The 27,919-nt window shown below is 38.4% G+C and overlaps 1 protein-coding gene, 1 long non-coding RNA gene and 2 other non-coding genes across 6 annotated transcripts; 1 reads left to right on the top strand and 3 right to left on the bottom strand.

Annotated features, from left to right (window-relative positions):
- Nucleotides 1–25,073, top strand: LOC108411795 (fas-binding factor 1 homolog). 3 transcript variants are annotated; one of them, XM_017683541.2, is made up of 31 exons: nucleotides 1–445; nucleotides 2,536–2,563; nucleotides 2,645–2,689; nucleotides 2,871–2,949; nucleotides 3,276–3,330; nucleotides 4,654–4,704; nucleotides 5,225–5,360; nucleotides 5,470–5,550; nucleotides 6,133–6,171; nucleotides 6,356–6,481; nucleotides 6,787–6,919; nucleotides 8,245–8,426; nucleotides 8,613–8,709; nucleotides 9,460–9,942; nucleotides 10,574–10,642; nucleotides 11,052–11,134; nucleotides 12,249–12,374; nucleotides 12,938–13,059; nucleotides 13,195–13,329; nucleotides 13,941–14,041; nucleotides 14,270–14,476; nucleotides 14,970–15,077; nucleotides 16,574–16,713; nucleotides 17,557–17,675; nucleotides 18,387–18,509; nucleotides 19,618–19,803; nucleotides 20,979–21,155; nucleotides 23,204–23,341; nucleotides 23,896–23,995; nucleotides 24,277–24,401; nucleotides 24,898–25,073. In XM_017683541.2, the coding sequence occupies exons 1-31, from the start codon at nucleotides 443–445 to the stop codon at nucleotides 24,979–24,981; spliced, it is 3,681 nt and encodes a 1,226-aa protein (XP_017539030.1). In that variant the 5' UTR covers nucleotides 1–442; the 3' UTR covers nucleotides 24,982–25,073. The 3 variants fall into 3 exon arrangements, with proteins under 3 accessions (XP_017539030.1, XP_017539031.1, XP_037397936.1); XM_017683542.2 differs by lacking the exon at nucleotides 12,249–12,374; XM_037542039.1 differs by lacking the exons at nucleotides 1–445; nucleotides 2,536–2,563; nucleotides 2,645–2,689; ... (1 more) ...; nucleotides 3,276–3,330; nucleotides 4,654–4,704 and having other exon boundaries at nucleotides 5,227–5,360; nucleotides 6,325–6,481.
- LOC108411797 lies at nucleotides 24,997–26,829 on the bottom strand. The gene is made up of 5 exons (XR_001856594.1): nucleotides 26,715–26,829; nucleotides 26,250–26,325; nucleotides 25,589–25,639; nucleotides 25,343–25,403; nucleotides 24,997–25,143 (listed from the first exon to the last, which is right to left on the bottom strand). It is a non-coding gene; the product is annotated as an uncharacterized LOC108411797 (long non-coding RNA).
- On the bottom strand, nucleotides 25,217–25,288 carry LOC119264528. The gene has a single exon (XR_005131104.1). It is a non-coding gene; the product is annotated as a small nucleolar RNA R38 (small nucleolar RNA).
- Nucleotides 25,478–25,550, bottom strand: LOC119264539. Its single transcript, XR_005131113.1, has one exon. It is a non-coding gene; the product is annotated as a small nucleolar RNA SNORD49 (small nucleolar RNA).
- Nucleotides 26,830–27,919: the final 1,090 nt, after the last annotated feature.

The raw sequence follows: 27,919 nt of genomic DNA, 5'->3' as shown, positions 1-27,919 counted from the left end.
TCAAAAAAGCAGGACGACAGCTTTTTTGTTGCGGGATAAATATTACTGAATATAAATCTGTCATATGATGATAATTATCTATAAGTGTGTTTCGGTAATGTTTTCGGATGGTCATTTTTTTCTGCATAACTAGTAATGGCTGAGCTAAGGCTAGCTAACTATTCTAGCGTTATCGAACCTAGGTTAGCTAGTTAGCTATCTAACAGTTACATCTCTCTTCTGAATGAATTAATCTCAAATGGATAAAATAGGGCTCTGCTGATTTTGAAGTTGTTGATTTTGAGCACAGTCGAGATGGTAAATAACCGAATATGCTTGACGAATAAATGACAGTTAATCAGGATTAATAGAAATTTGGGTTTAGCCCATGCTGTGGTTGCCAATGGCGACGTGGACGCTCATCCTGCTCTGATTTATCTGAAGAAGCTGGACCTTACTGGCCATGGTAAGAGTTACTTAGGTTAAGTTCTTTATTGTCTCTCTTTTCTTGATAGATTCTTAAAAGACAGATTCAGTTTTTTAACTGTCGGCCAATGTTATAGACTGGCACGCTGGCTAAGCCCTGAGTGGTTTGGTTTCCATTAGCCGCGACTTTACGTCGCTGCTGTGTAGTAAAAGTCCTCAAAGGGGAACTCCACCAATTTCTCAAAATCCGTAAGCTTCAGTCATTGAATAAACATAGGCATTAGTCCATAGTGGTTTGTTTCTTAAATAGTTAGTTGTAGAGGGAGTTCTTTACGGTGCTGGTCATGATATGAACCAGTGTTAGCGGTGATACTGTTTGTATTCAGCTTGTCCTGATTGGATTTTTCATCACTGCATTTATTGTAATAAATTACTCGTATTTAATTGTGAATAAAAGTGTGAAATTACATATTTAGCCATTTTTACTGCTTTTCTTAACCATACAGGTTATAAATAATGTTGTGAATTATACTTTTAAAACAAATATTCATGTTAAATTCAAATATATTAAAGGTTGTCTGCCAAAAATAAAGTGATGGGCCATGATATTTGCCATTTATACAGAAAAACAGTGAAAATATTTTACTTGCTTACTGCAAGTTTTATAAAGACAAATTCAATTAATATTAAATTGGCTGTAAAGAAAAATCAGTTAAAGCAGCACTTTGGAGACCTCTCTGGTAGAAATGTGTAGTTGAATTTGTATCATCAGTTGTGCTTTGGACCACAAGCAGACGAGTCTAAATGAGTTGAAAGAGTATTCAAAGAGAACCTCTTTGATTTTTCTTTCTTCTGAGGATGCAAGTGAATTATCTCATATTGACACATAGCTTCATCAGTTTAATGTTGATTTTGCATTTGAGACCCAAGTGTCTAGCCCAAACTTCTTTTTAAGTCTGTGTATGTGACCTTAATTTGTGAAGACTTTTAAGAAATCTGTCCCAACACTGAAATTACTAGTGCATGCTTAGTGCAGGAGGCACACTATATGTAAATGTTTACTATATAAAGTGAAAATTAAAAAAGTGCAGTGATGTGTGAATCATTTGAACACTGCACTTAATTAGAAATAGTACAAAGACAACATCAAATGTTGAAACTTAAAAATGTTTGACTGCTAAAGTTGTGTAATGCTAAAAAAATACCTGGTGGAACAGCTCACAAATAATTAACTTAATTGCCATGCCCTGCGATGGACTGGCGACCTGTCCAGGGTGTATCCTGCCTTCCGCCCGAAGACTGCTGGGATAGGCTCCAGCATCCCCCCGCGACCCTGACGGAGAAGCGGCTTAGAAAATGGATGGATGGATGGATGGCCATTAGGTCGATAATGTGAATGGATATAAAAACAGCATCCCGGAGAGACCGAGTACCTCTGAAGTAGTGCAGCCATTTTAGAATAAAGTTTCTCAATGTAAAACAACAAAGAACTCATCATCTAAGGTACATAACATCATTAAAAGATTCAGAGAATCCAGAAAAATCTCTGTATGCAAGGGACAAGGCTGAAAAGCAGTATTGACTGGCTGTGATCTTTGGGCCCTCAGATGGCACTGCATTAAAAATAGACATGATTTTGTAGTGGAAATCAATATTTGTTACATAAAATTAAAAAATACAACAAGGAGACCCCAAACTGTTGAGCAGCTGGAATTCTGTATCAAGCAGGGATAGATGGGGAAAACATTTCTACATCATTGCTTTCTATTACATTTTGCACAGCATCCCAACTTTTTGGCAAACAGGGTTGTAGATCAATCTTAAAGGTACAGTAACAAAAACAGCCTGTGTAATTTTAAGGGATAAAGGGCGAAGTTATAAGTGGACCTCAGGGAAAATAATAAAATGCATAGGATATGGGCCCTATAAGTGCTGGAGATTTGGAATACCACCATGGCTGTTTAACTTATTTTTATTGGATTACTTAACCACATCAATGCAATGGCATATCTTCAACCATTGATCTGGTTATAGCTAGCTTATGTTGAGAGTAGGTCTTTTGTAACATCAAGAGATCTAATGGCAACAGGATTTATTTGTCTAAACTTTTCTTTTTTTCAATCCCTTTAGACTTCAAAACAGAAGAAGGGCCTGGGAGGTACGTGCTTTAAACTGTTGTTTTGAAAAGCATATTAATGCCATTCAGATGTGCTAACTCAAACATTTGCCTTGATTTTAGGGTCAATTGATGACGTGTTGGGGGATCTCTTAGGAGACGGTGATGGTATGAGTCCTAAGTGTTATTACTATATAGATTTTACATGAAATGGTTGTACTGTTTGATATAATTTTCCTCTAAAATAGATTTTCATTTAACCTGACTGTGTAATTTTTTCTGCTTACTACAACTGGAACCTAGTGAATAATATAACCAACCAAGTGCTTTTTGCTATTTTGTCCTCTAGACCCCCCCATGAAAGCCAGATCTCCCGCTGCTGGACTCGGCCGGCCTACAGGGGTCCTACCATCTCGCAGCGGCAAGAGGTGAAAATATATTTATGATGTTTTAAATAGATAATAATCCTAGTTCTAAAATCTGATTGAAGCTGTCACAAAATACACATTATATCCACACAAGAATTCAGTTTTGTATGTTGAAAGCTACTGAGTTTGTTGTGATTACAGCTATAATGTGAAATTAAAATGTTTATTGAAGATTAGTGTATTTTAATAAATGTATTTATTTAGTTTGTGACCATTTTATAAAACCAATATAGCAATGATGTTAACACTGTTAAGGAGATTTAATAATGCATGTCATGGCTTGTTGCTTAAGTTTACCAGTGCTGTCCTATACTGACAATATCTAGGTCTTTGCTGGACAGTTACTTCAAATTGGCAGAGGAGGCTGAGAAGGAAGATGAGGTAAGACATATTATTCATTGCTCCACTTATCCAGTGATGCTTTTTCTCCTACTCCAACTCCAAGGCTGTATCTTCAGCATGTGAAGCATATTGTCTGTGTACACCTACTTGGAGTTTCCAGAGTTAACAAGTTAATAGAGACAAATACTGTAACCCAAAGAGATTAAAGCATTTGGGTTTGTATAGAGTAGTGAGCCACACTGCTGACCACCACAAGGAAAACTGAGCTTTAATTCTTTGTTCAGGGACTCAGACCACAGTATACTAACAAGAGTCCTTGGGAAAGACTCCTAATACAACATTCACCTACAGTTCTGTGCAATAGTCAGGGACCTTGATTTATTTAATTTCCAGTCAAAACTGCCAATAAGTACAAGTTATTCCTTTTGGCAGAAGATATTACTGATGAGATTAAATACAAGATAATTCACTTGCAAGGAAGAGTATAGTCTTAGGAAAATAAGTGAATGACAGGAATTTCAAAAACTGTGGATTAAAGATATAAAGAAAATGAAACTCCTAACAACCATGCAAAGCTGGTAGAGCACCAAAGCTGTCACCATCAGATAAACAGTACTTAAGACTTTCACCTTTGAGAGAGAGGAGAAAATCAAGCTCCACTCTTACTTCAGATCTGAATAATCCACACGTGTTTCTGTCCATCCTTCCACTGAGAGAAGACAACTCAACACTGAATCTGGAAGGATGTGCAGCTATCAACCTAAAACATACTTCTTGTTGTGACAAGCAATTGAAACTAAGCACTTTGATTGAAACAGTGGTTCATTCAAAGTATTTTTCAGTTGAAAAACTAGTTAATTTACTTCTTACCACTTGAATTTTTTTAAGTGAAACTGCAGAAACAGTTTTACACTATAATGCCAAAACAGGACATCTGGAATGATTATGGACAAAATTTATATTATGGATTACTTGAATCTTACGAAGCAGAAAATGCAATCGAGTTCTAAGACTGAACTTGAGGTGTGCAAAAATATCCTTGCAGATTTCTTTGAAAATAAAAACAAGTCTCCTGAATAAAATGAAGACATAATAAAAGCAAATGCACACTAAATACTGAAAAACACGATAGTATATTGCGTTGTTGGGATGTCTGTCATTTTCTATTAACTATTTATATATGTTTTTTTCTGATGTGGAAAAAAATGATTATTTTGTTTCTTAATGGCGATTTTGACTAGAAATGAAATAAATCAAGGGTGCTCTCTGACTTTAGCACAATACTGTATCTCTGCAACATGTTTAAATTGTAAGACTGTTTGCCAAATGGTCTAAATGCAAATGTTGCTTTTGTGTCTGCAGGCTTCTGATGTGTCTGAGGCAGATCCCAAGGCTTTGTTGGAGAGCATGAAGGTGACCAACTCTTTGCTTTTCAGTGATTAAATTGCCAAAATCACTGAGGAGAGGTTTCTATAAAAATCTAGACATCTCTATTCTTTATCTCAGAATAGGTCTAGTTATTTTCTCCCTTGGAAGTCGCAAGTGCTGCAGGCAATATTGAAATCACGATGTAATGGCATACTAGTCATTTCTCCCTTGTAGCTCATTGAAACAGAGAATTTCAATTCATATAAAAAATGCTGATTCTACACAATGTTATTGTTTGACATTGAAACAAACAGAATAAAGTTGAATGTTCAAACTTCAAGATGTTGATACAGGTTGGAAATAAAAAAAAATAAATTATGTAACTAATTACTGTAATTATGTATGTAAATATATGATTATATTGAAACCATATTGCAGAGAGTTAGTAAAAACTCTAGACTTCTAGGGATTCATTCTCACATCAGAAGTGTCTGGCATTTTTGTTGGTGTAACTGATATTTATAAATTAGTGGTTATGTTATGGTGGGTTTGTGCTGCCCTGCAGGACATGGATGACATGGATGCTGATCTGTTTGGCCCAAAGAGAAAGCCCAGCTCAGCTCCAGTCCAGAGTAAAACCTCTGGAGCTGTAGGATCTAAACATGGAGCAGCCAAATCAGAAGCTGAGGCCACAAGCAACCGTGAGTTAGCACTGACCAAGCCTGTTGCGCACATCATGTTTTATATCTCCAGACTTCTGGTTCTTTGTCATGTTTCTCCTATAGTATCTCAGTGTTTGTTGCCATACAGAGCCAGTAGAGCCAGATGAGAGGAAGCCCAGCTCAGCTCCAGCAGCTACAGTTAGAGGCTACAAGAAATTTAGCTTCATGGGTGAGTGCATTCATCTCAAACACTGTTTACACCTGATCTCAGACCAGCATCCATTTAGCCTTCAGCATCATGCAAAACAAGGAGCAAACATGTCTTGGTTGACCGTAGGGCTGAACAATTAATCATTATTAATCAAATCACAACAGTCACAATTTTCATCATATCTTGCATTATTCAATCTATTATTATTCTTACTGTTCATTTTTTAAGTGGGAAAATTTTACGTAAAAACGCAAAGCTTGTGAGCTGGCAGTCGGGTGTGCTACATTCAGTGTTTTAGTTTCGAATCCAGAAAAATTGATGTTATCTTCTTGGTGAAAAAATGCATGGAGCTTAATTAATTTTAAAAATCTTAATTAAAAATTGAATTAATTAAAAATCACAATTTGATATTTTCAACAAATCGTTGAGCCTGGCTGACTGACAGCATTTAGGATCATTTTGTAAATTACATTTTTTTTTTCACTTTAATTAAGCTCCAACAGGAATATCACATGGCCTGGTGATTATACACCATGGGCCTTACAGGTGTAGTTCATGAAAATGGTTTCTCTCTGTTCATTTAATGCTGCAAAACTTCAGATGATGATAAAGCTGTTGAATCTCCACCTGCCAAACAAGGTATCAACACATCAATTGATTTCAAATTTCAAACAGTCACATGCATATTACATTTAAGCAAAATAATGTAATTAAGAAGAGAATTAAAAAAACAGTGCAATTTTAACATTCAAGTGTACTGTCTAAATGAAATTGTGGAAACTGTCTTTATAGAACAAAAGAGTGAATTTTTGGCTTCACACAGATGACATTGATGATCCGTTGGGTGACCTGCTGGATGATCTTGATCAGGAGCCCAAGAGGACTCTCTCAGGGAAAACAGAAAAGTCACCCTCACCTTCCCCACTAAGACAAAAGAAAGAAGACATAGGTCAGTACTCTATTTTAGACATTTTCCATATAGGACTCGTTAGCTCATGCTTGACCTGCACAGTCAAATCTGGAGAGAAATTGCATATAGTGTAGAAGAAAAGGCAAGAGGGTGTTCAGTCATCTGTTAATCAACCAGTCGCAATGGAGTGGGAAATGTGTTGCCTGCACACTGCTGAAAATCAGTATAATCAGCTATCATCAGTACTTATAGACTTCTCTACCTTCTCTAATTCAAAATTGCTGGTGTGCTCTGATGAATGTGGCCCAAAGTGTTTCTGACTGGCTGTTATATCTCACTGGTAGCATCGCCTGCACCTGTGTATAAAAAACGAGAAGAGCTAACCTTCGATGATGATGAAGATGATTTGATGGATGCACTAGGATTCAGTGACACCCCAAAAGTGAGAGGCAGTGCGCTTACCCCCAAAAAAGAGAGGTATAGTCTGACTTCCTATGCTATCCTATTGAACAGTGAGATGCAAAAATTATGGGTTAAACAGGTTTGTTTTAGGGGTGTTTTGACTATTTGGGTCTATGTCAGTTGAGCTCCTTGGTTAAGTGTGCAGTATGCTTCAGGTCACTGTCTTGCTGCATTGGGACTGCCTGGATGTGGAAAGACAAAATATTCATTTACACTTCAGAATTCATTCTGCTGCTGCCATCGCCAGTTACATCATGAAAGACGAGTCAGCCGTTCTCAGAAACGCATGCCCTATCCAGTCCTCTGTTTCTCTGCACTAAAATTGGTGGAGTTCACACAGCAAGCAACCAAAAACAGCAATTTATGTTGAATGGAACACATTGACCAGAAATAAAAGTCAAAATATTTTCATGCTCATTTATTGATCTGGAACACATTTTCATGAATATATGTCTAAAAACCCATCTCACCCATTTCAGTATTATTGCTAATTAAGTTAAAATTGAACCAAAAGCACTGTAAAAAAAAAAAAAAAGATCATTCCAAATTTGAAAGATGTCTGAAATTGATAAGGGAACCATGCTCATAATTAACCTCCAAATCTAAATTTGTTGGTACTTATGAGTATCACTAAAGCATCATAGCATCATTTTCAGATGATAGCAAGAGAACCACTTAAATACTTAAACACTTAAAATGTACATAGCTTTCTGGAAGATTCTGACATTCACCAATGTTTTCTTTTTTGGGATTTGTTCTGAGGTAAGAACAGAATCTACACACACTCAAGAGCGCAAAGGTGTGAAACGCTCTGTGGTTTAAGAACACGTCATGAATCTGACAGACTTTTTCTTAGGACCTTTCTCAAGAACAAATTTAAGAAAAAAAAAGGAAGATATTGGTGTATGAGGCCCATTGTTTGGTGAAAAATCACATTTTCCCGTTACCCTTTATGACTATCTATATCTATAAAAATGGATAAGTGTATGTTGGATAGCTGAATACAGTAGTAACAGACATATATAAGTCTGAAATTTGTCTGTGCTTTGGTTTGTTAACATTTTATATTTGAAACATGAGCAATACCATTTCAGATTACTTAACAACTTGACATGGTTTAAGGCAAGTTTGTGATGAGTTATTGGTGAGGAATGAAACTCCATTACTTGTTAGCTTTTCTAGCCATGTAGGTCCCTCACTGAACATGTTTGATGGGTTGCATTTTGAGTAATGGGATTAATTGTGTACATTTGATTATTGTCATACTATTGATGCAATCCCACAAGGCTGTTTAGGAAAATGACCTTAGACTTGTAATGAGAATTGCTTTTCCTGTGCAGTGAGGTTCCTCAGAGGGCACGCACCAGACTGGATGAGATTCTGGGAATCGGGACGTCTCCACGCCTGCTAGAAAGACCCGCCACCGGCGAGAAAAAAGATAGAACACAGTCAGAAAGACCAGCAGAGAAAACATCAGAAAGATCAGCAGAAAGACAGCCCCAGAAAAGCTCAGCCGGCAAAGGTAATATACAATCATTCATTTTACACTGGCCTGTTCTTTCTTTGTAGATCTTAAGCTTATCACCATGTCCCATTTTTTGACTTTTTAATTATCATGAGATATTTTCTCACCACACTTAAATAACTGCGATTACAAATTTTTAATTTAAAATTTCTTTCATTTTTGGTCATCCATGCCTGAATATAGACTCTGTGATTGGTGAGGAAGATTTCACCTTTGGGTCATACCAGCCGACTGTTGTGTCCACCCCAGAGGGACGGCAGTCCCGCAGACAGTCTGTCCGGTGAGCAAACACACTCCTATCACATTTATTTTACGGCTAATGTAAGTTCCCTTTACTTTCTGTTTACAGTTTTCTCTTTGTCACCTCATTACAAAAATTACAATAAAATGGACTTTTTAGAATTATGTTTTACCATTTGAATTTCTGAGTGGCTGGAACTAACTGCTGTCTACTTTTTGGTTCTATAATAATTATGACTTTCCCATTACAAATAAAGTGTTTGAACACTGTACTGCTGCAGTGGGGACCACAGTGTATATAAGTTTTCAATGTTTTTGTGTTGCCTTATATTGTGTAGAAATATTTTGTAGTTTTTTTTTAAATATTCATCAAAATAAATAAACCACTAGGAGCTCAAGGTCTACACATAAATGATATTAAAGGTTCACCTGAAGTCTCTGGCACCCATCAACAGAGAAGGGTTATCACAGAGTAGTTTTAAAGCTTTACTTCATTACTAAGCGCTTGGGTTGATGGACAGAAGACGTGATGCTTGGATAAACTGAAACTTTTCCTTTTTGTAATACGCTAACAGTATTTATTATCAGCTTGTTTTTGTGCAGATTATGACTGACAGAGGAAATAAACAAATGCAACCTCTTCAAGCCATGCAAAATGAATTTCACCCATCACTGCAATATAAAATGATTGAACAGAATATTCAAAATGCAAAACGAATGTAAGCTGCATTCTGAATGTTACAGCCAGAGGAGTTTTAGGGGGCCTTAACCAAGCTTTCTTCTGGTTCAGGTTCTCTACTGAAGATGTCAGCTCACATTCTCCAGAACGCAGGCCCAAACCCTCCACCCCGTCCACCCCGACCACCACACGGCCTGCTCGGCCCGCATCAGACTGGCTCGGCCTCAAACAGGACGAAAATGAAAATGAACAGGATGAGCAGAAGGATGAGATGAAGGAGTCTGTAGGAGCAGAGGAGAGTCTAAAACCCCCTCCTTCTCCCTCACATGAGTCAGGGAAGCCCCCCAGCAGGGCAGGACAAACTTCCAAGTCTGCGGAGGAACTCAGAGCAGTGCCATCCTCTCCAAAGACCTCCAAACCCACAGCGTCCAGCACCCAGCTGCAGGTAGAAGAGGAGAAAACGGAGGAGGACTGGCTGGCTGGGGCACTCAGTAAGAGAAAAATTCAAACGGTTAAACGCTCAGAAGACAGAGAGAAGAGGCAGGAGGAAACTCTGGGGCTTGGAGAGGAGATAGAGCTGGACTCATTCCTCAGGTATGGATGTGTGGAAAGATGGGTGGATGGCTGGATGGAAAGAACACACTAAACCCTTAAACTTGAAGGCTGAATTTACATGGTGAAACTTTCATGCAACTGGACAGTTAGTTGCACACAGTTATACATCTGCTTTAATTAGTTAGTAAAATTAGCAGCTCATTTTTGGATACGCTGTATAATTCTCAAGAGGTGTAATTTACATATTTACAGCTTCTTATAATCTTTATTTCTTTTCTCATTGCCTTTTTTCTATATTTACATACCTGCCATTTATCTATCTATGGGTGTTTACTATATATTTCAGTTTTTATTTGTTGTGTGTGTGTGTGTGTGTGTGTGTGTGTGTGTTAAGCCTATAAAAATGAATGTTTATTCAGCTGTTACGGTTATAGCCTACTAGATGTCTTGTTGTTTTGTTATTTCGTGTTAATTACTGTTCACTTGTAGCTCCTCCTATGTTTCTAGGAAGGAGGCTACAAATGCTTTAGCTGTACTTAAAGCATGACATCCCAAATTCCGACAGTAAAACAAAAAATAACAATTTAATTTGTCAAAACTAAAAAGCTGAGCATGTGGATGACATAACCATTAGAATGCCTAAAAACACTCAAATTTGTCATGTTCACAGTAAACGAAATGCCACCTCTACTCCACGCAGGAGACAGGAGGACACAGCCATGCCTCGCAGACAACCCAGGTATTACACTACATCACCTTCACTGAAATCAGTGTAGCAAGAAATCTGTGTGATTTTTCTCAGCTGTTTTAATGTAATGCTACAGTTTTGCTCTCGTTTTGTCTGTTTGCTCAGAAACCAAAATATTGTGATAAATATGCTAAAACATAAACTATTGTGATGTTACATCTTTGCCATGTCATCTATCCAAGTGCAGATTGATTTTAATCCAGTATGAATCTGCAGTGTGTGTGTGTAGTTTTTAAAATCTGTCTGTTTTCATTGCTCTCATATCCAACTCAACATGGTTACTAATTCCCGAGTTAAACATTTGAGGAGGAAAATCAACAATGTTAGGCTATGATTTTCTGCATCCAATATTTTCTATGAATCTGTTGATGTTGAGATTGGTTTTTGTCTGTCCCATCAGCAGTGACTCTCTGGCCGTCTCTGGCAGACAGCAGAGCCCCACACCTGCTCCAGTCCCCAGCACAGGAGTCCAGCACATGCCTGGTATGCCCACAGAATAGCACTGAATCAATAAGGCCAAGTGCATATAGTCCTTGTAAAACTGGTCCATGACTGAAAATAGTTGTAATGACAATTAACAGCTAATATAAACATAGATAGATTTTATAGATTTAGATTTTAATGCAGCTAACTCCTTAAACTGCTGGAGTCTGTATGTGGGCCTGCACTTAAATTCAATTAAATCAAATTTTCAAACAAAATTGCACAATTTTCCACTTACCTTAGATGAATTGAAGGCAACAGTCACCCACATATTTAGGGTCCCTTGCAGACTCCAGATTTTTATGCCTATTTTTGTGATATAGGCATATGGATGCTGCATATTACATTTGTGATTTCTGTTGTTTTATATATGTTTTATAAGAAACTGCAAGAAGAAACTATATCTATCCATCTATCTATCCATCTATCCATCTATCAATCTATCGATCTATATATATATATATATATATATATATATATATATATATATATATATATATATATATATATATATATATATACATATATATATATATATATATATATATATATATATATTAGTGAAGGGATAAAAGTCTTTTCACATCTCTTATTATTAACTACAACTATGAATTTTAACAGCAAACCTTTTTGTTGTTTTTTTTGTGAGTTCTAATATTTTTTTTATACATCCAAAGCAAACATGAAGCAAACTTCATGTATCCATCTTAAATATGGATCTAATTAAAACATTGACAGGCCTAAAAGACATCTTAATTAATATTGAATGACAACATTAATGAAAATGTGTGTGTGTGTGTGTATATATATATATATATATATATATATATATATATATATATATATATATATATATATATATATATATATATATAGAAACAACAAAAGTCACACATGTAATTAAACAGAAGAGGAGTAATTGATTTCTGAGAAGGATTCACAGTTTGGAACAACCCATTATCTAGAATCTTGCCTATGTTTGGTCAGGTATTTTAGAGCAGTAGTAGAGTGTGACCAGGCCTATTTACAGTAGAAATACTTAAATGGTACAGGATAATTGTAGTTACCCAATAATCCTGTTGTTCCACTTTCTTTTGCCATGGTGCTCTCTCAGCTACTCAGCATTTAAACAACCAGGATCCTAGAGCTCACTTACAACAGGAAACACGGGGCCAAATGCCGCTATCCCATCCAACTGTGAGCTGGTATATGCCAACCACTGTGCCCAGTGCAATGTGGTGTAGGTATTCTACATAGAGTAGGGGTAGGATTTAGAAATTATATCTTTAGTACATCCGATTCATATTATGAAATGCTGAATAGGGTTAGACTACACTTTGTAACACTGTATCCCTCCATGACTATAGATTTGTGTGACATTCGAGTTGTATGGCATTTTGTATAGTATAGTTTTTTATAGTATAATATAGTTATTTATGTCCAAAAAAAGATGACCTGTATCTTCTTTTAATTACATTTTTCAAAATTTCAGCATGTCATGTTGAACTAAGTCATAAACAGTCATTCAGACTTTAAAAGCTCCCTCCCACAAAGTTATGCCATGAGATGGTTATGATAAAATTGTTATGAATATGCTATCTGATGTCCACTTTAAAATAAAACCCTGTATTAAAATTTTGGAAGCAATGTTGATCAGTCAAGAGTCTGAATATTTTTGGACATATAGTAGAGCATTTTTTTCAGCAGTTGAGTGTATATCTCATTTTACTTTCATATTTTTAAATAAGAAGCTAAAGAAGTGATGTTACGACGTTGAACCATGAATGTTTTTTTTTCACTCAGTGCCTCAGCAAAGGACTGGAGGTGAGAATATGGCACCTGTGCAGCAGGTGGGTCTCTCTTCCACACAGCCACAAGTGACTCTCTCTGCAGACGGCATTCAGCAGCTCTTACTGCAACAGCAGGTACAAAAATGTTGTTTGAGCTCAGAAAAAATAGTGGTAATAATTAGGTCGATGTTTTGTCTAAATACCCACCAGTTCTCTCCTAAATATAAAAATTAAGTAGAGTAATGATGTATAATGTTTGCCTGTGTGTAGTTGGCGCAGGCTCAGCTGTGGGGTTTAGGTGGGCCGCTAGAGCTGGGTTCTTTGCAGAGACAGAGGAGAGATGCAGAGCAACAAACTGGAGAAATGACTTCACTCCAGGCTAAAATCATACAGCTGGAGGGACAGGTACCTTTACACACTACACATCACAGATGGAATTCTGTGATTAATTTGTTAGAATCTGACTGTGTGTCTAAAAAGGACTACTATTACTGAGGGCACTCTGAGCAAAAACTGCCTGTACTTCAGATTCATACTGGATAAAACGCTCCTCAATTATTACAGCCAGACTCTAAAAACTACAAAACACTGGATTAAAGTCCATAATTATTATTGTTGGACTGTAAGACCTACTGCAGATTCATACTGGATTAAAATTATTCCACAATTAATACTGTCAGATTTTAAAAACTACACAAACTACATATTCATGCCAGATTAAAGTCCATCCACAATTATTACAGTTAGTCTGTAAAAACTACATACATTGCAGATTCATACTGAATTAAAATCACTTTCGAAATTGCTACTGTCAGACTTTAAAAAGTACACGCTCTGCAGATTCATATTGGATTAAAATCACTCTACATTTAATCCCATCAGACTAAAACATCATGGGTGTTCTCAGTAATCACTTAAATTAGCATGTCTCCCCAGGTAAAATCTGTCCAGCTCACACACCTCTGCTCCCAGTTAACCCACATTACTAACAGATGCCTCCTTCTGCTGGCTGGCAGGTGAGGAGTCTTCAGCTGGAAAAGGATCAGATCCAGATGCTGCTGGACAGCGTCCAACAGAGACACAAACAAGACACAGAGCTTATGGAGAACACACACAGGTAACATACACGAAGGGAATAAATATGAACGGCACAAAAAACAACAAAACACTCAAAACCTCAAAACACTCAAAAACAGACAAAAGCACATCTAAAACAACTTTATAAACTTAATGAATTTTATGCAGCAGACAAACGTGCATTTTCACAGATCTCTACATACAAATAAAGGCATAGTTGGTCTGTGGATCAGACACAAACTCAGGGTCGCTTTTCCTCTCTTGTCAGAGCTCGCATGAAGTTGTTGGAGGAGTCTGCTACCCAGCGGGAAGAACGTGCGCGGCAAGAGAATGAGGACCTGGCAGAACGTCTTGCAACAGTGACTCGTATGGCAGAGCAGGAGAGAGCTGAGCTGCAGGCACAGAACCAGCGCAGGCTGGCACAGTGCCAACAGGACCGCGATCGAGAGGTGGAGAGACTCCGTGACCTTCAGAGGTGCCTTATACATTCTTTTTACATTGTGCAAAAGTTTAATTGCTCCAGGTGACCTTAGTCCCCTTCACACATTAAAGTACTACTGGATCTAGATTCAAAGAGAAAGCTGTGTACCAATTTCACAGATATAAGGTCATAGCCTGGACGTTCATATTAGTGTTATGTCACAAGACTCAGTAATAGTTACAGCATGCTGTATGGCCATGTCTTTTACCTGGTTTTGATATTCCATTAGCATAAGGTGGATTAGAACAGGACTACTATTACTGAGAGCTGATTACAGAAGGCCTCTACAGAAGAACTCTATGCATTCGATTCGTACTGGAGTTAAATAATAAGAGTTATAACTGATAACAGTTTAGACGGGCTACAGTTTATAATTGTATACCTACTTAATGCACGTCTATGATGACCATATCTGACAAAATTCAAGGTAGGTGACTGCTCTACAGATGCCCATGCTGCTGGCTTATTGTGTACACTCGTCCTATAGAAAGTCCATACTGGAGATGAAGAAAGATCATGAGGAGCAGGTGCAGAGACTCAGGAGGCTGAAGGATGAAGAGATTGATGCAGTAACCAGTGCTACCTCACAGACTAGGTACTCGAGTTTAATTGCACAAACTCACACATGTATACACTTTCTACAGCTCATATACAGATATATGTACTCTCTTTCAGACAAGATGCTATGGTATGGACACTAGGGCTTGAGCAAATAATCACAATATATGCTCAAAGTTGATCCTAAAAAAGGCCAATTTGACCCCTTTAACAAGCACCGTGTTCTGTTATAGCTATGTGAGTGGACATTATACATGTAATCAGAATGTACTTACTTTTTTCAGAGTTCATAAACTATTGTTTTTTTCTAATGGTTTTGACCTGGTCAGAGAATATTTGGTCTCACAAAAACACAAACTAGCTTGGTAATGCTTTTCAACTGTTTGACACCATCAGTGCTGAGTGGAAAATATTAACTCTTCTTTCTGTAAAAGGCTGTTTGAAAATTTACCCACAAAACTTCAGCAATTAAAGAAAAGGAAAAGCTATCCCTTTTTTGCATGGGAATGTATATGATACATATACATACATATACAGTCAATGGTTCCATCTCCTCCATGATAGTAGCCTCTCGCTCTAGTTCTTGGAGTCTGTAACATGCAGTGCAGGAGCAGTTGGGCTTCAGTCTGCACTGCGGAGGATGGTTAGAGTGGTCAAACTAGGAACATGTTAACTTTGACAGCCCTCATTAACACACAGGCTGCTGTGTCACTGACCAGGCACCATATCTCCACACACATACACACTCATATTACATGTTATGTCTCTCTCATACATTGTCACAGTTTTCTCCATAGTGTCTTCTTTGGGAATATGTGTGGATATACAGCACTGTGCAAGTCAGAGACCACCCTTTATTTATTTATTTATTTATTTATTTATTATTAGTTAAACAGTGCTTGAAGCTTTCAATTTTGAAAGAAAGGAGAAGATCAAGCCCCACTCCTGCTTCAAAAAAAATTCTCAGGTGTTTCTGTCCATTCTTCCACTGTGAGAAGACATCTCAATGCTAAGGGCCTAAAAGGATGTGTAGTTCTCAAGAAGCCCTCACTGAAAAAAGGGCCATAGAGCACCAAAACTGAACATCTGAGATGTGGTGTAAGGTTTTATTGACTGATGAGTCTGCCTTTGTAATTGTGACTACTTGGATCTTGAGAAACAGAAAATGAAACAAAATTCTAAGACTGAACTTTGGAGGAGTGGAAGAAATATCCCTGCAGAAATCTTTGAAAAACTGAAAGCAAGTCTCCTGAAAAGAATGGAAGCTTTAATAAAGGACAAGGGTGGACACACTGCACACTGAAAAAGTTAACATTATATTTATCTGTTGAGGCTTTTGTGTTAAGTAAGCTTTTTACATTTTTCCCTGATCATAAAAAATGAATAACATGTAATTATTTGTTGGTTTGACTGGAAACTAAATAAATGAAGGCTGGTCTATGACTTTTGTGCAGTGCTGGATGTGTCTCTGAGAGTGTTAATTATGTGTCTCTATGTTTTTTTGTTTTGTTATTGTTGCTTTTTTTAATGTAGGTCTCTGACAGCAGTGATTGAGCAGATGGAGCAGTTTTCTCGCAGGTTGGGTGATCTGTCGTCTCGTGTGGAGATCACTCATGAAAACACGGCACAAGGTCTAGAGTTGGGGGCCAGGCAGAGAGACGAGCAGCTCCGAGGTACAGCACACAACACCCAATTCAGACATTAGAACAGTGTTTCAGTTTTGGGAGCTTAATACACAGCAATTTTGTGTGGACTTTTTATCAGGCAGTTATCATTATGCACTGTTAGATGAGAGTGAAAAGAAGTTGTACAGAAGATCTCAGGTGTGTTTGACCAGGGAACACAAAATTAAACAGCATATGGGGTCCCAAAGACAAGTATTGAAGGAAGAAGGGAGTATCAACAATGTTTCAAAATTTCTGCACAATTTAGTCAAATGTAAACAAGTGAAATGTAAACATTTTTTTTTACAGTGGTGGTCATAGAAACCTGTGGTTGTGATGCCTGCAATGCAAAAATAACTATTTTATTTACTGTCCAAAGCAATCTGTTAATCTTGTCTCTGTAATATGTTTTAAATGTATTGTTGATAATGGTACTATTTTATATACTTTTTTTCCCTACAACATCCTGCATGTATCTCTCTGCCATGAATGGATTACAAAAAAATTAGTTTTAGGCCAGAATCTTGGGCTTCTGGCAAACAAAAATCCATAACCATTACTAACTTAGAAGGTTAAACATTCTCCACAAGTGGGGGGTGTAATCAGCTGTCAAATTCTTATGCAGATACTTAATAAGAGCTGTGCTTTGCATCGGTGACAGTTGTTCTAACGTTCAGCAAGTCAAACTTTGTTCTTTTATGATACAGTGCTGCCACATATGATCTAGAAAAAAGCACCCATACACCTTTATAAAATAAACTTTGCAAATTCTCACTGTAGACGATAAGCATGTTTGTGTCTGTTTAGGTATATGTAATATTTCTGTTTTTGTAATTGTGTGTGTTTTCCTAGTGCTGCAAGAGCGTCTGACCCAGCAGCAGAGGGAGATGACTGAGGAGAGAGCCCGACTGAAAGAGGTCATAGCCAAGATGGACACGCAGCTGGCTGAGCAGCAGAGACAGCTTCAGCAGGTGAGTGTTTATGTGAGTCTATGCCAAGCACCTTACAGCTGCTCTATTAGGGCATATTAACCTTATTAGAAGGGCTACCAGTTGAAATTCTATGTTACATTTAGAGCAGTGCTGCCTCTCAGTTCTTAAGTTCAGTTCAGTGTCTTTATTTGAAACTAGAGATATTAAGCCTGTGCTCAGTGATGGTTTACCAAAATTAACATGGTACAGAGTACAAGAAGGAACTTGATTTGGGGAAACTCCATCCTTGCATATTCTCCATCTTTCATTCCGTTATTTATTCTCTCACCTGATAGTCAGATGCATTTCCACACATAATAGTATACAGTAATTAATTGTATATGCTCGTGTTCAATGCAGTTAAGATCTGTCTTTGACTGTGATCAGAACACAATCCAATCACTATGCATCAAGTGAAATCTGGACACGATCCAATCACTGGAAACGCATGTTAATGCAACATGGTCTTGAACTTTTTTTACTGTCAAAAATGACATCATGGTAAACATAATGTTATGCAGAAGCAGGAAGGCCTTAGTAAAGGTCTGAAAGGTTTAACAATTTCAGATGTACCTGGAACTGATTTCAGTCCTTTTCTATACTAGAGATTGAGAACCTGGTACTTCAGGGCTGCAGCACTGGACAGGCTATCCCTGTTCTACATGTGCTACAGGAAGAAGAGTTAGAAGTGTGTTTGTGTATATGTTTTAGGAGCGTTGGCGGGTGACAGCGGAGCAGGCTAAAGCTGAGTCAGCTTTAAGGGGCCTGGAGGAGGAGAGACGCAGCATGATGCAGCATTTTGCCATGGAACGAGAGGAGCTGGAGAGAGCGAAGGTCTCACACACACAAACACACACTAGGGATATGCATTCTCGCTAATTTTGCCTCCTTTATTGAGTTATTGAACAGATATCTGGTTGACTGCAAGGAAGAAAAGTAACAACAAAAATGGAAAATAATTACTAAAATTAGCATAGGAGATGACTACACTGGAGGCTAAAATTTGATTTATTACTTAATATCGGCTGATGGAAACTGAGCTGAGACTAAAAGGTACAACACTCGACAACACTTTTCTCCTCAGTGTACGTCATCAGCTTACACTTACATCAGCTGCAGCAGTCAGCAGTGCAGCTCAGTATGTGAAATGCTGTTCACAGTTTTGTTAGTATTTTTAAATGTAATTCTACTTTGTTTGTACCAAAAAATAAAGTGTGGCAGGTTTTGCATCGTGAAAAATATTTATGCCATAGTGCCTTATCTCTCATTTATTCACCAAAAATATTGTGATATGTTGTACAGATCTTTTTTCTCTTATCCCATACATACCCAGTAGCATTTGCTTTAACCCTGTGGAACTAAGGCTCTTGCTGGTGGTCCATTAAGAGAATTTGGTGATGGCCCCTTAAACATGTATCTGCCGCAAGAGGAGTCATAGTGCACAAAGTAAAATGGATCAGTGCGTAGATTCATAGCTTTTTGTGTGCTACTGTTTTCTGTTGCTGTGTAATAGATACATAAAGTTTATTGACAGTGGATGCACTGTGAATTTTTTATGAGTGAGCAAATGAGCAAGAGTGCAGTTTGTATCAGTAAGACAGATTTAGTAACAACAAAATTAAGTGATTTTTATATTTTGTGATTTTTCATTGAAAAGTGTCGTTTGTGGCATGAAAATAAAACCCAAACAAATTTTTGGCTTCATTCGATCACAATCTTTACACATCAAATAAATGCAGCAACATCGTTGTGAAATTTTTATCTCAACATTAAAGGATTAGTATAGCAGTAGCACTCTCCTGATCATCATCAGCATCACTCACAGACAAGATCAGGACTCCAGAACCCTTTATTACCTGCCTCAGGTAGAATCTTTTTAGAATCTGTTTAGAATCTTTTTAGTTGATATTGACGTTCTCTCTCTCTCTCTGTTCTGTCTCAGTCTGCTCTATTAGAGGAGCAGCAGACGGTGATGCAGCGCTGTGCTGAGGAACGGAGGAAGCTTGCAGCGGAGTGGACACAGTTCCACACTCAGGAGAAAGTACGTCAGGATCGAGCGGAGCGTGAGGCCAGCCGGGCAATGGAGAGAGAGGCACACCGAGAGGGAACCATTATCAGCATCGCACAGGTGGGGAGACACACACATGCACACACACACACACACATCACAGTGGACCTTCATTAGAACGGTTTACCATTTTTATTTTATTTTATTTTTTTTATCTTTATCATTGTATTCAGTCTTGACCAATGGCAAGCCAGTTTCTTTTCTTGCATCCATGTTCAGTGTTGTATATTAATTGTAGCGTCTTATCCTCTGTTCATATTGCTCTTGTTGTGTTATTGTTTTTCTATTTGGTGTCAAATACAATAATAATACCGTTCTCTAAAGGAACTACGTTTCTTGGCGGAATACTGGTTTATGTTGATTATTAATCATTGAAAATAATAATAATAATTGATTGTTTTCTGACAAATTGTGTATTTTAGCATATTTTATGTTGGCGGCTGTTTTAGGGCAACAAAGCAGTAAGCCATAATAAATATTTGACTTGATTATTTCCCAGGCTTTTAACCCTTAGTTTAGTTTAGCAGTTTGCATGACTGCTTCAAGCCTCTCATCATATCTCATTAACGGGTTAACCTACAGGTTACCTACAGGCTACAGGTTTACCTATATCCTGTTCTTATTTCTCTGTTTTGATTTAATATAAACATTGCAGATTGTAAGTTTTCCTAAAAAAATATATTTCAAGTACTTATCTTACCCAAAACATTAAGCAAAATATTTTAAGACCTGCCTTGATGGTAAACAGAGTTTTAACATTGCATGGATCCAACAGGAGATCAAAAAAAAGTAAAAAATATGGAACCTTATGTCAATCATCTATTTCTTCATAGTAGCAAGACACAGATGAACCACCATCAGTTTTTTTGGATTTTTGGGGAATAGACACTCCATATAATACATACATTTACTCTAGGTTTCAAATAATTGAACTATAGGGTCTGTATGTGGGTCCATACTTCAATTCCACATGTAACAACCAAACATTTATTTCATACTATTTATTTAATTATTATTATTATTATTATTATGTAGTTACTGAACACACACACACACACCTTTTAAGCCACTTCTGCTTCTGGGTCACGGTGGGTGCTGGAGCCTATCCCAGCTGTCACTGGGCGGGAGGCAGGATACACCCTGGACAGGTCTATGTACTGAACACTAAACATTAAAATGAATAATTGAATCATAAGCCTGCAGTGCCAGATCTGACAGGACAGTTTATGTTTCAGGAGCAGGCCGAGCTGAAGCTGCGAGCTGGCGAGCTGAAGCAGAGAGAGGACGTGCTTCAGCGAGAGAGAGAGAACTTGGATAAGCTGAGAGAGGACCTGGAGAGAGAGAAAGAGAAACTAAGTGCAGCAGCTTTACAGCTTAAAAGTCGCGCACAGGAGGTGGAGAGTTTCAGCAAGGTACAGCTAAACAGTCAGAGCACTGTCAAATTTAATCACTAAACACACTGAGAAAGTGCCTAAACAGTGAATGGAACAGAATTCAACCCCACTGAAATGATACAGAAATATTTTGGTGATTAATTTTTTTTTCCTCTAAAGAAATAGTAAACAGTACCCGCTTCCCATCCTCCACCCAGATGGGAGATTTCAACAGAAACTAATCATACATGCAGCATAAGACACATGAAACGTACATCAGTCATAAACACATTAGACAGTTAACAAAACAAAAGGCTATCATGTATGTACACTGTTAGAAATAAAGATACTGTGCAGGTACATTTTTTCATTCAGCAAAAAATCACCCTCAAAGGTACAAAAGTGATTTTAGAGTCCAATTATGTACCTTAAGTAAGTGGAAAAATACATCTATTTGTACCTTTTCATAACCTAATGTTTTAAAACAAAACAATAAAATAAAAGCCCTGGAGACAGGTGTGTGGAGTCAATACAACTTAAATTCAGTTTTCAGTAGATTATGGTACTGTTATGTTTCCTGATTAAAGGTACTGATACACAATATTTCCAAAAGTATTTGGTCATCTGCTTTCACGTGCATATGAACTTGAGTGACATCCCATTCTTAATCCATAGGGTTTAATATGATGTCGGCCCACCCTTTGCAGCTATAACAACTTCAACTCTTCTGGGAAGGCTTTCCACAGGGGTTAGGAATGTGTTTATGGAAATTTTTGACCATTCTTCCAGAAGTGCATTTGTGAGGTCAGACACTGATGTTGGATGAGAAGGCCTGACTCTGTTTCTGCTCTACTTCATTGGTCATCATATCAGGTTGAGGTTAGGACTGTGTCCAGTCAAGTTCTTCCACACCAAACTCACTCATCCATGTCTTTATGCACCTTGCTTTGTGCACTGGTGCGCTGTCATGTTGGAACAGGAAGGGGCCGTCCCCAAACTGTTCCCACAAAGTTTAGAGCATGAAATTTTCCAAAATCTCTTGGTCTGCTGAAGCATTAAGAATTCCTTTCACTGGAACTAAGGGGCCGAGCCCAACTCCTAAAAAACAACCCCACACCATACTGCCCCCTTCACCAAACTTTACACTTGGCACAATTCAGTCAGAAAAGTGCCATTCTCCTGGCCACTGCCAAACCCAGACACGTCTATTGGCTTGCCAGACAGAGAAGTGTAATTCATTACTCCAGAGAACACGTCTCCACTGCTGTAGAGTCCAGTGGCGGCGCTTTACACCACTGCATTCAACACTGCATTTGCGTTTGGTGATGTAAGGCTTGGATCCAGCTGCTCGGACTTAAAAACCCATTCCATGAAGCTCTCTACACTGTTCCTAACCTAATCTGAAGGCCACACGAAGTTTGGAGGTCTGTAGCGATTGATTCTGCAGAAATTTGGTGACCTCTACGCACTATGCGCCTCAGCATCCACTAAATGTTCCCACTGTGCCATATGTACAGGTAGCACAGTAAGTGTAAGGATTTAAACCCTTAAACTGTCTGACCCTGGGTGTCAGAGATGCTCTGTGGCAGATTTTCATATGAATAAATTGATGATTAGGATTATGTGAAGCCTTTGTACCATGCCATTACTTGCATTCCCCACTATTCCATTAACCCTACCCATTCCTTTTGCCCAGTGATATATACAGATACATATGACATAAACTTGGCATAGGTAAAAGAAACTATTCTCTTGGGAGCCTCTGTGATCCAGCTATTTATTCTGTGATATATTAGTTCTGGACCTCATGCCATAAGCCTAAAATAAAAAGTAATGAATTTTAGATATTCCATAATGTGCAACCAGCTCTTCCAAACATAGCAGAAAATTGGACCCATGTACTTTCTTCTGCCCAGCGCTAATTCACTTTGACAAACTTTTTTTCAAATAAAAAAATCAACCACAAGACAACTGACTTATTAAGTTGATGAACCTCATTAATCCCAGACATATTATTGGGTTATTAATACTACAGTGTATTAATCAGGAAGGCCAATGAATTCTCACATTAATCATGTCCTGCGTAGCTGGCGTCTGAGCGCTATGAGGAGGGTGAGCGGGCACTACAGGAGGCCAGGCAGGTGGAGACAGAACATAAGGCTCGTCTTCGCACCATCCACACTGAGATGGAGCAACTCAGGAAGCAGGAGCAGAGCCTACAGCAGGTAACCTTCAGTTTTACAGGGTGGTGATCTAAGCATGCAGTTACTTTGTCAGCTACATCAGCCATGTAGCTCCAGTGTAAAACTGAAGTTGCCAACTTCTGGGTACCAAACGTGACTTTACTGATCGACTGCATTTCCACTCTCCAGTCTAGAAGCCACGTCTGGTTATGGAATACTGCTTCCACAATGAAATAGTGCACTGCAAAGGACAGTGAGAGGGATCACATTCAGGATGTGCACAGGAAGTTTCCTTAGCTCAAGGAAAATCAAGCAATTAGCCAAAATAGGCTCTTGGCGCATGGCTCAAGTGGCTTACTGCTCCTATAAAATGGCTACAAAATATGCTAAAATACAGTGTTGATCACAGTAATAATCCTTAAAAAAAGACTATAATTGTCACTCAGTAAGAGATTCAGTTGATGCCAGTTGTACTATGTGTATATGCTAAGTGTTTTACAGCAGCTTTGAATGTGACTTGACCCGACAGAGCTTCCTATTCTAAAAAGTTTGTTTATTGTCCGTGTGATTGAGAATTTATCCGCTTGCTCTTCTAGGAGCGAATGATGATGACTGATCATTGCAAAGAGGTGGAAAGAATGAGACAAAGTCTTCCCATCAACCCTTTACCTCTCTCTACTGCACCTACATTACCAGGTATATGTATGCACTGTCCCAAGCACGCACACTTAAATTCAGCTTCATTAGACAAGTAAAAGAATGACAACCACTGACTACTGATAACTGAATTCAGATTTTGCAGAGTGAATTGCAAGTGCACAAACCATAAACATTGTTAGTTTACAGATAAAGGAACTTTAGAATACTGTGGTTCCCTTCTGGCCTTGTGTGGCTGGAATAGTACAACACATCAGAAGGGATTCTAGTGACACGCCAGAGTTTGCTTTAAAAATGATCATTTGGGGTTTTTCCTCCAGCTTTTGCCAGCACTCAGGTGGGTGCTCCAGTGGCCATTCCTCCTCCTGTAGTGAATGCAGTCTCCAGCAGCGTTTCTCCAGAGTTACAGGCAACACTGGCATTGCTGAGACACACTGCAGAAAAGGTACAAACCCCACCTAAATTTTAGTGATGTACAATTGCTGGATTTTTAGGCTTCGTCTGCCATTTTACAGCATACATATGGATTAAGTTGTGTTGACAGGACTCCTTCAAACACCCATAAACATGCTAGGAATGGTCCACAAAAGATGAAAACTTCCATTACTTTCTGATGAATTGTGTAGTAATGGCCTACAGTTAGCAATTGTAAACCTACAAAAGTTCTCAAATTGATAGCATCTAGAAGTGCTTTAGAGACTGGGCTATTAAACTGATTTAAAAAAAATAATTAAAAAAATCCTTCACCAATACTAGTTTTTAAAATCAGTTACCAGATGTGTTCCAATCCCTCATTGGGCTTTTAGGTCTCATTTTACTTCACCTGTATGTAGTTACTGCATTTGTATTGAATGCCTTTAATAATACTCAGTTTAAATTTGGATTCCCTTAATCAGCAATTAATCATTTGTAATGCCCTCTGTTCCTAATCACTTATTTAGGACCGGGACTTCCTTCAGGATGAGCAGTTTTTCCTGGACACACTCAAGAAAACACCCTATAACTCAGCCTTTCACACTGCATGACAAACAAAACGGGCAAATTGTGCAATTCCTTTATTTATATGCCAAGATGTTCAAGGTTTGTACAGATGAATAAAGTTTTGCATTTATTCACATCTTGTTCTTTTCAACCATCCATGTGGAATCCAGCTCTGAAGCACACTGGTAATACTCAGCTTCCAACACCTGAAACAAAAACTATGGTTACTGTAAGAATCACAACTTGTGGTTGTGCATTCGTCTTGGATGCACAATCAAGACAAGCCTCAGGTTACCAAGAGTCCACACAATCATTTCAGACAGGGATAACTTTATATCATCACTGGCTTGAGGTAAATTCTCAAGGGTTCATAATTATTAAAAGATATAGCATGAGAGCTCACACCTGATCCATGATGCATGAGAACAGTCTGGATCCAGGATAAGCCAGGCAAGCCTGAGACCACCTGCCAAGACACCATACATCAAGACACGCTGTACAGGAACCAGGGATCATACTGTGCACACCAAGCATTCCTCAGAACAGTTTGGCTTTTACCATCGTCAGTTATCGCATCAGACGGCACTTCCTATGTAGCATTTTCATCTCTGGAATTGTTAACTACTGTAATGGGTTATAATCAATATTTACCATTTCTGCCACACCTGCTGCATCAGTACCGTCAAGTCACATTCCAGATACCTATAGAAGAGGTGGGGGAAAAGAGGACATGAGTGGATGCAGCTTCAGACAAGTTCAGCAGTTTTCTTCACTCAACACCTGTTTAAAGGACAATTTCAAAACTGCTGAGATTATGGGGGAGACTAAAGGTGTGCGATTTGATGGGGGGGGGGGCAAAAAAAAAAAAAAAAAAAAAAAAAGTGTAGAGAAAGATTACAACTTTACAGAGGCGGTGATGAACTATAAGTCAGTCTGCAATGCACAGCCATTTTATTTACCAGCCAAAACCACTAGTGAACCTACACATGTCTGCTTTTATCATTTAAAAGTTCTGTGGTGACCATTTTGCTTTCCTTCATGTCTCCACATTAATGGATTAAATGCATTAATATAATTTGGACCAAAAGCTACCATAAGACAAATGATGCAGCACATTCATACCCATTTCATGTATTAACAGCTTTGAGGTGGACCTCTGGTTCCATCCTAACCGCCATTAACAATTCTGACTAGGCAAGTTTATCTAATGAAGCATGACACCAAACTTCTCAATGACTGTACTGTTAATCTTTTATTGCAGAAATTGAGGTTCAGGATGAGCGTCTGCAGCATAGTGAACTAGTTAACCTACCACGGCCATCACTCATCTCAAGAGCCACGTGGTCCGAATCACCAGTCGGACATCAGGATCACTTCAGCTTGCCAACCTTAAAGAAGGGGAGATAAAAACCTTAACGACTGTGCAGCGTTTTGGAGAGAACACTTAAAACCATCGCGCATTTCTTATCCACGTGCACAGTGCTCGTTAGCTAGAAGATAGGCTAGGACTACTAACACTAGTCTGCTCCTGCAGGCGATTAGCGTTAGCCACGCAGTTATTCTACTGCATTTCAGATAACCACTCATATTTCTCACATTTCAGAGCTCAAGCTCAGTAACGTTAGAGCTCCGAGTAAAAAGTCGGTTTTCTCTGTTCAGTGGTCGGTCAGCCTGCTGTAACGCCAGGCATGCGGAGCAGCTAACCACAGGGCCATGTAATAGAGGAAAAACTAAGAATCCTTAAAAAATAAAAAAATAAATAAACGAACAACCCTACCTTTTCTCACGGTGGTCGAAGATGCTCGCCCATTGTTCCTCGTACTTTACACATGTTAAAGGATTTGAGTAAAAGCGTCTCCCGTCTCAACGACCTCCAACAGCTGCGCATGCGGAAAGACTTCCCAAACCCAGATGGGCGGAATTTATAGGCCAAAGGCATCACAACCCACGTGACTTTTGTCCAATGGGGAACCAGAACGTGTATCCGCGTTACCGCGATTTTTTGTAAGACCAGAGAAGGTTTAGTGGCTGTGTTAGTGCCGGTTTATGAGGAGTCTGGCCTGTTTCTCGTTCCCCCGCTATATCAAAAACATGACTGCGAAACGCCAGAGGGCGCCCGCGAGCGAGTCCTCAATAAACAGGAGTAAGTTGAGCTAAACGGCTAAAATGAGAAGTTAAAATAGTTTCTAATCACTTGCCAAGAACTTTCCTTTAATTGTAAAAAGAAGAAGGGTGTGTTTCACTAAAAAAAGCACAGAAAACGTACCTATATTTTTCCTTTTTTCTACAGCAAACGGTTTTTTGGCAGCAGGAGGCGGGCTTTACTGCGAGAGCGTGATGATTGATTGGCGAGGGGTGCAGCTCATTGGCTGTTCGCGCTCACTGACGTCATGGACATACATGGGGCGCCGTTTAAAACTCTTATAACAGGAGTTTTAATATATAAAATAAATAAAATATAACAGCGTTGTTAAAATGGTTTATGCTGTTCTGGGTTCAGGAAATGATAGTATTCTTTCACGTTAAAATGTTTTTATAAACTGTAATTTTGCTCAAATGCTCCATCGTAACCTTTTGGGCTCGCTCCGGAGCGCCCTCTAACCTTTGAGAAAGCTGAAAGATATTGCAAAGTGGTGATTCTCCTCTTTACAAGTTGTCTGGCCGTGTTTAAAATAGCATACCGTGTAGTGTAAAGTGCATTTGTATATATTAAATATTGTATACAGTACTGTATCCAGTATACGACACAAGCAACATACGAAGTAGGTGGACCTCAGAAACTGCTCAGTGAGTGGAAGTATCAGGCAGTGTTTCTAATAAAGTGCACACATCTCCAAAGTGTAGTCTTAGAAGTTGGTTGCCTCACAATCCAGTAATTGCAAACACATGATGTGACTCTAGGGTGGCCAGTCCATTTCATTTATACTTCTCAATAAATTATTGAGCTACAGTTTTTTCACTCACATTTTGATTTTGACTTTT

This window comes from Pygocentrus nattereri, chromosome 1 (assembly GCF_015220715.1).
Source record: "Pygocentrus nattereri isolate fPygNat1 chromosome 1, fPygNat1.pri, whole genome shotgun sequence".
In the NCBI taxonomy this organism is placed as follows: Eukaryota; Metazoa; Chordata; class Actinopteri; order Characiformes; family Serrasalmidae; genus Pygocentrus; species Pygocentrus nattereri.
Note: the sequence above shows the minus strand (reverse complement) of the source record. Positions and strands in the feature narration are given on the sequence as shown.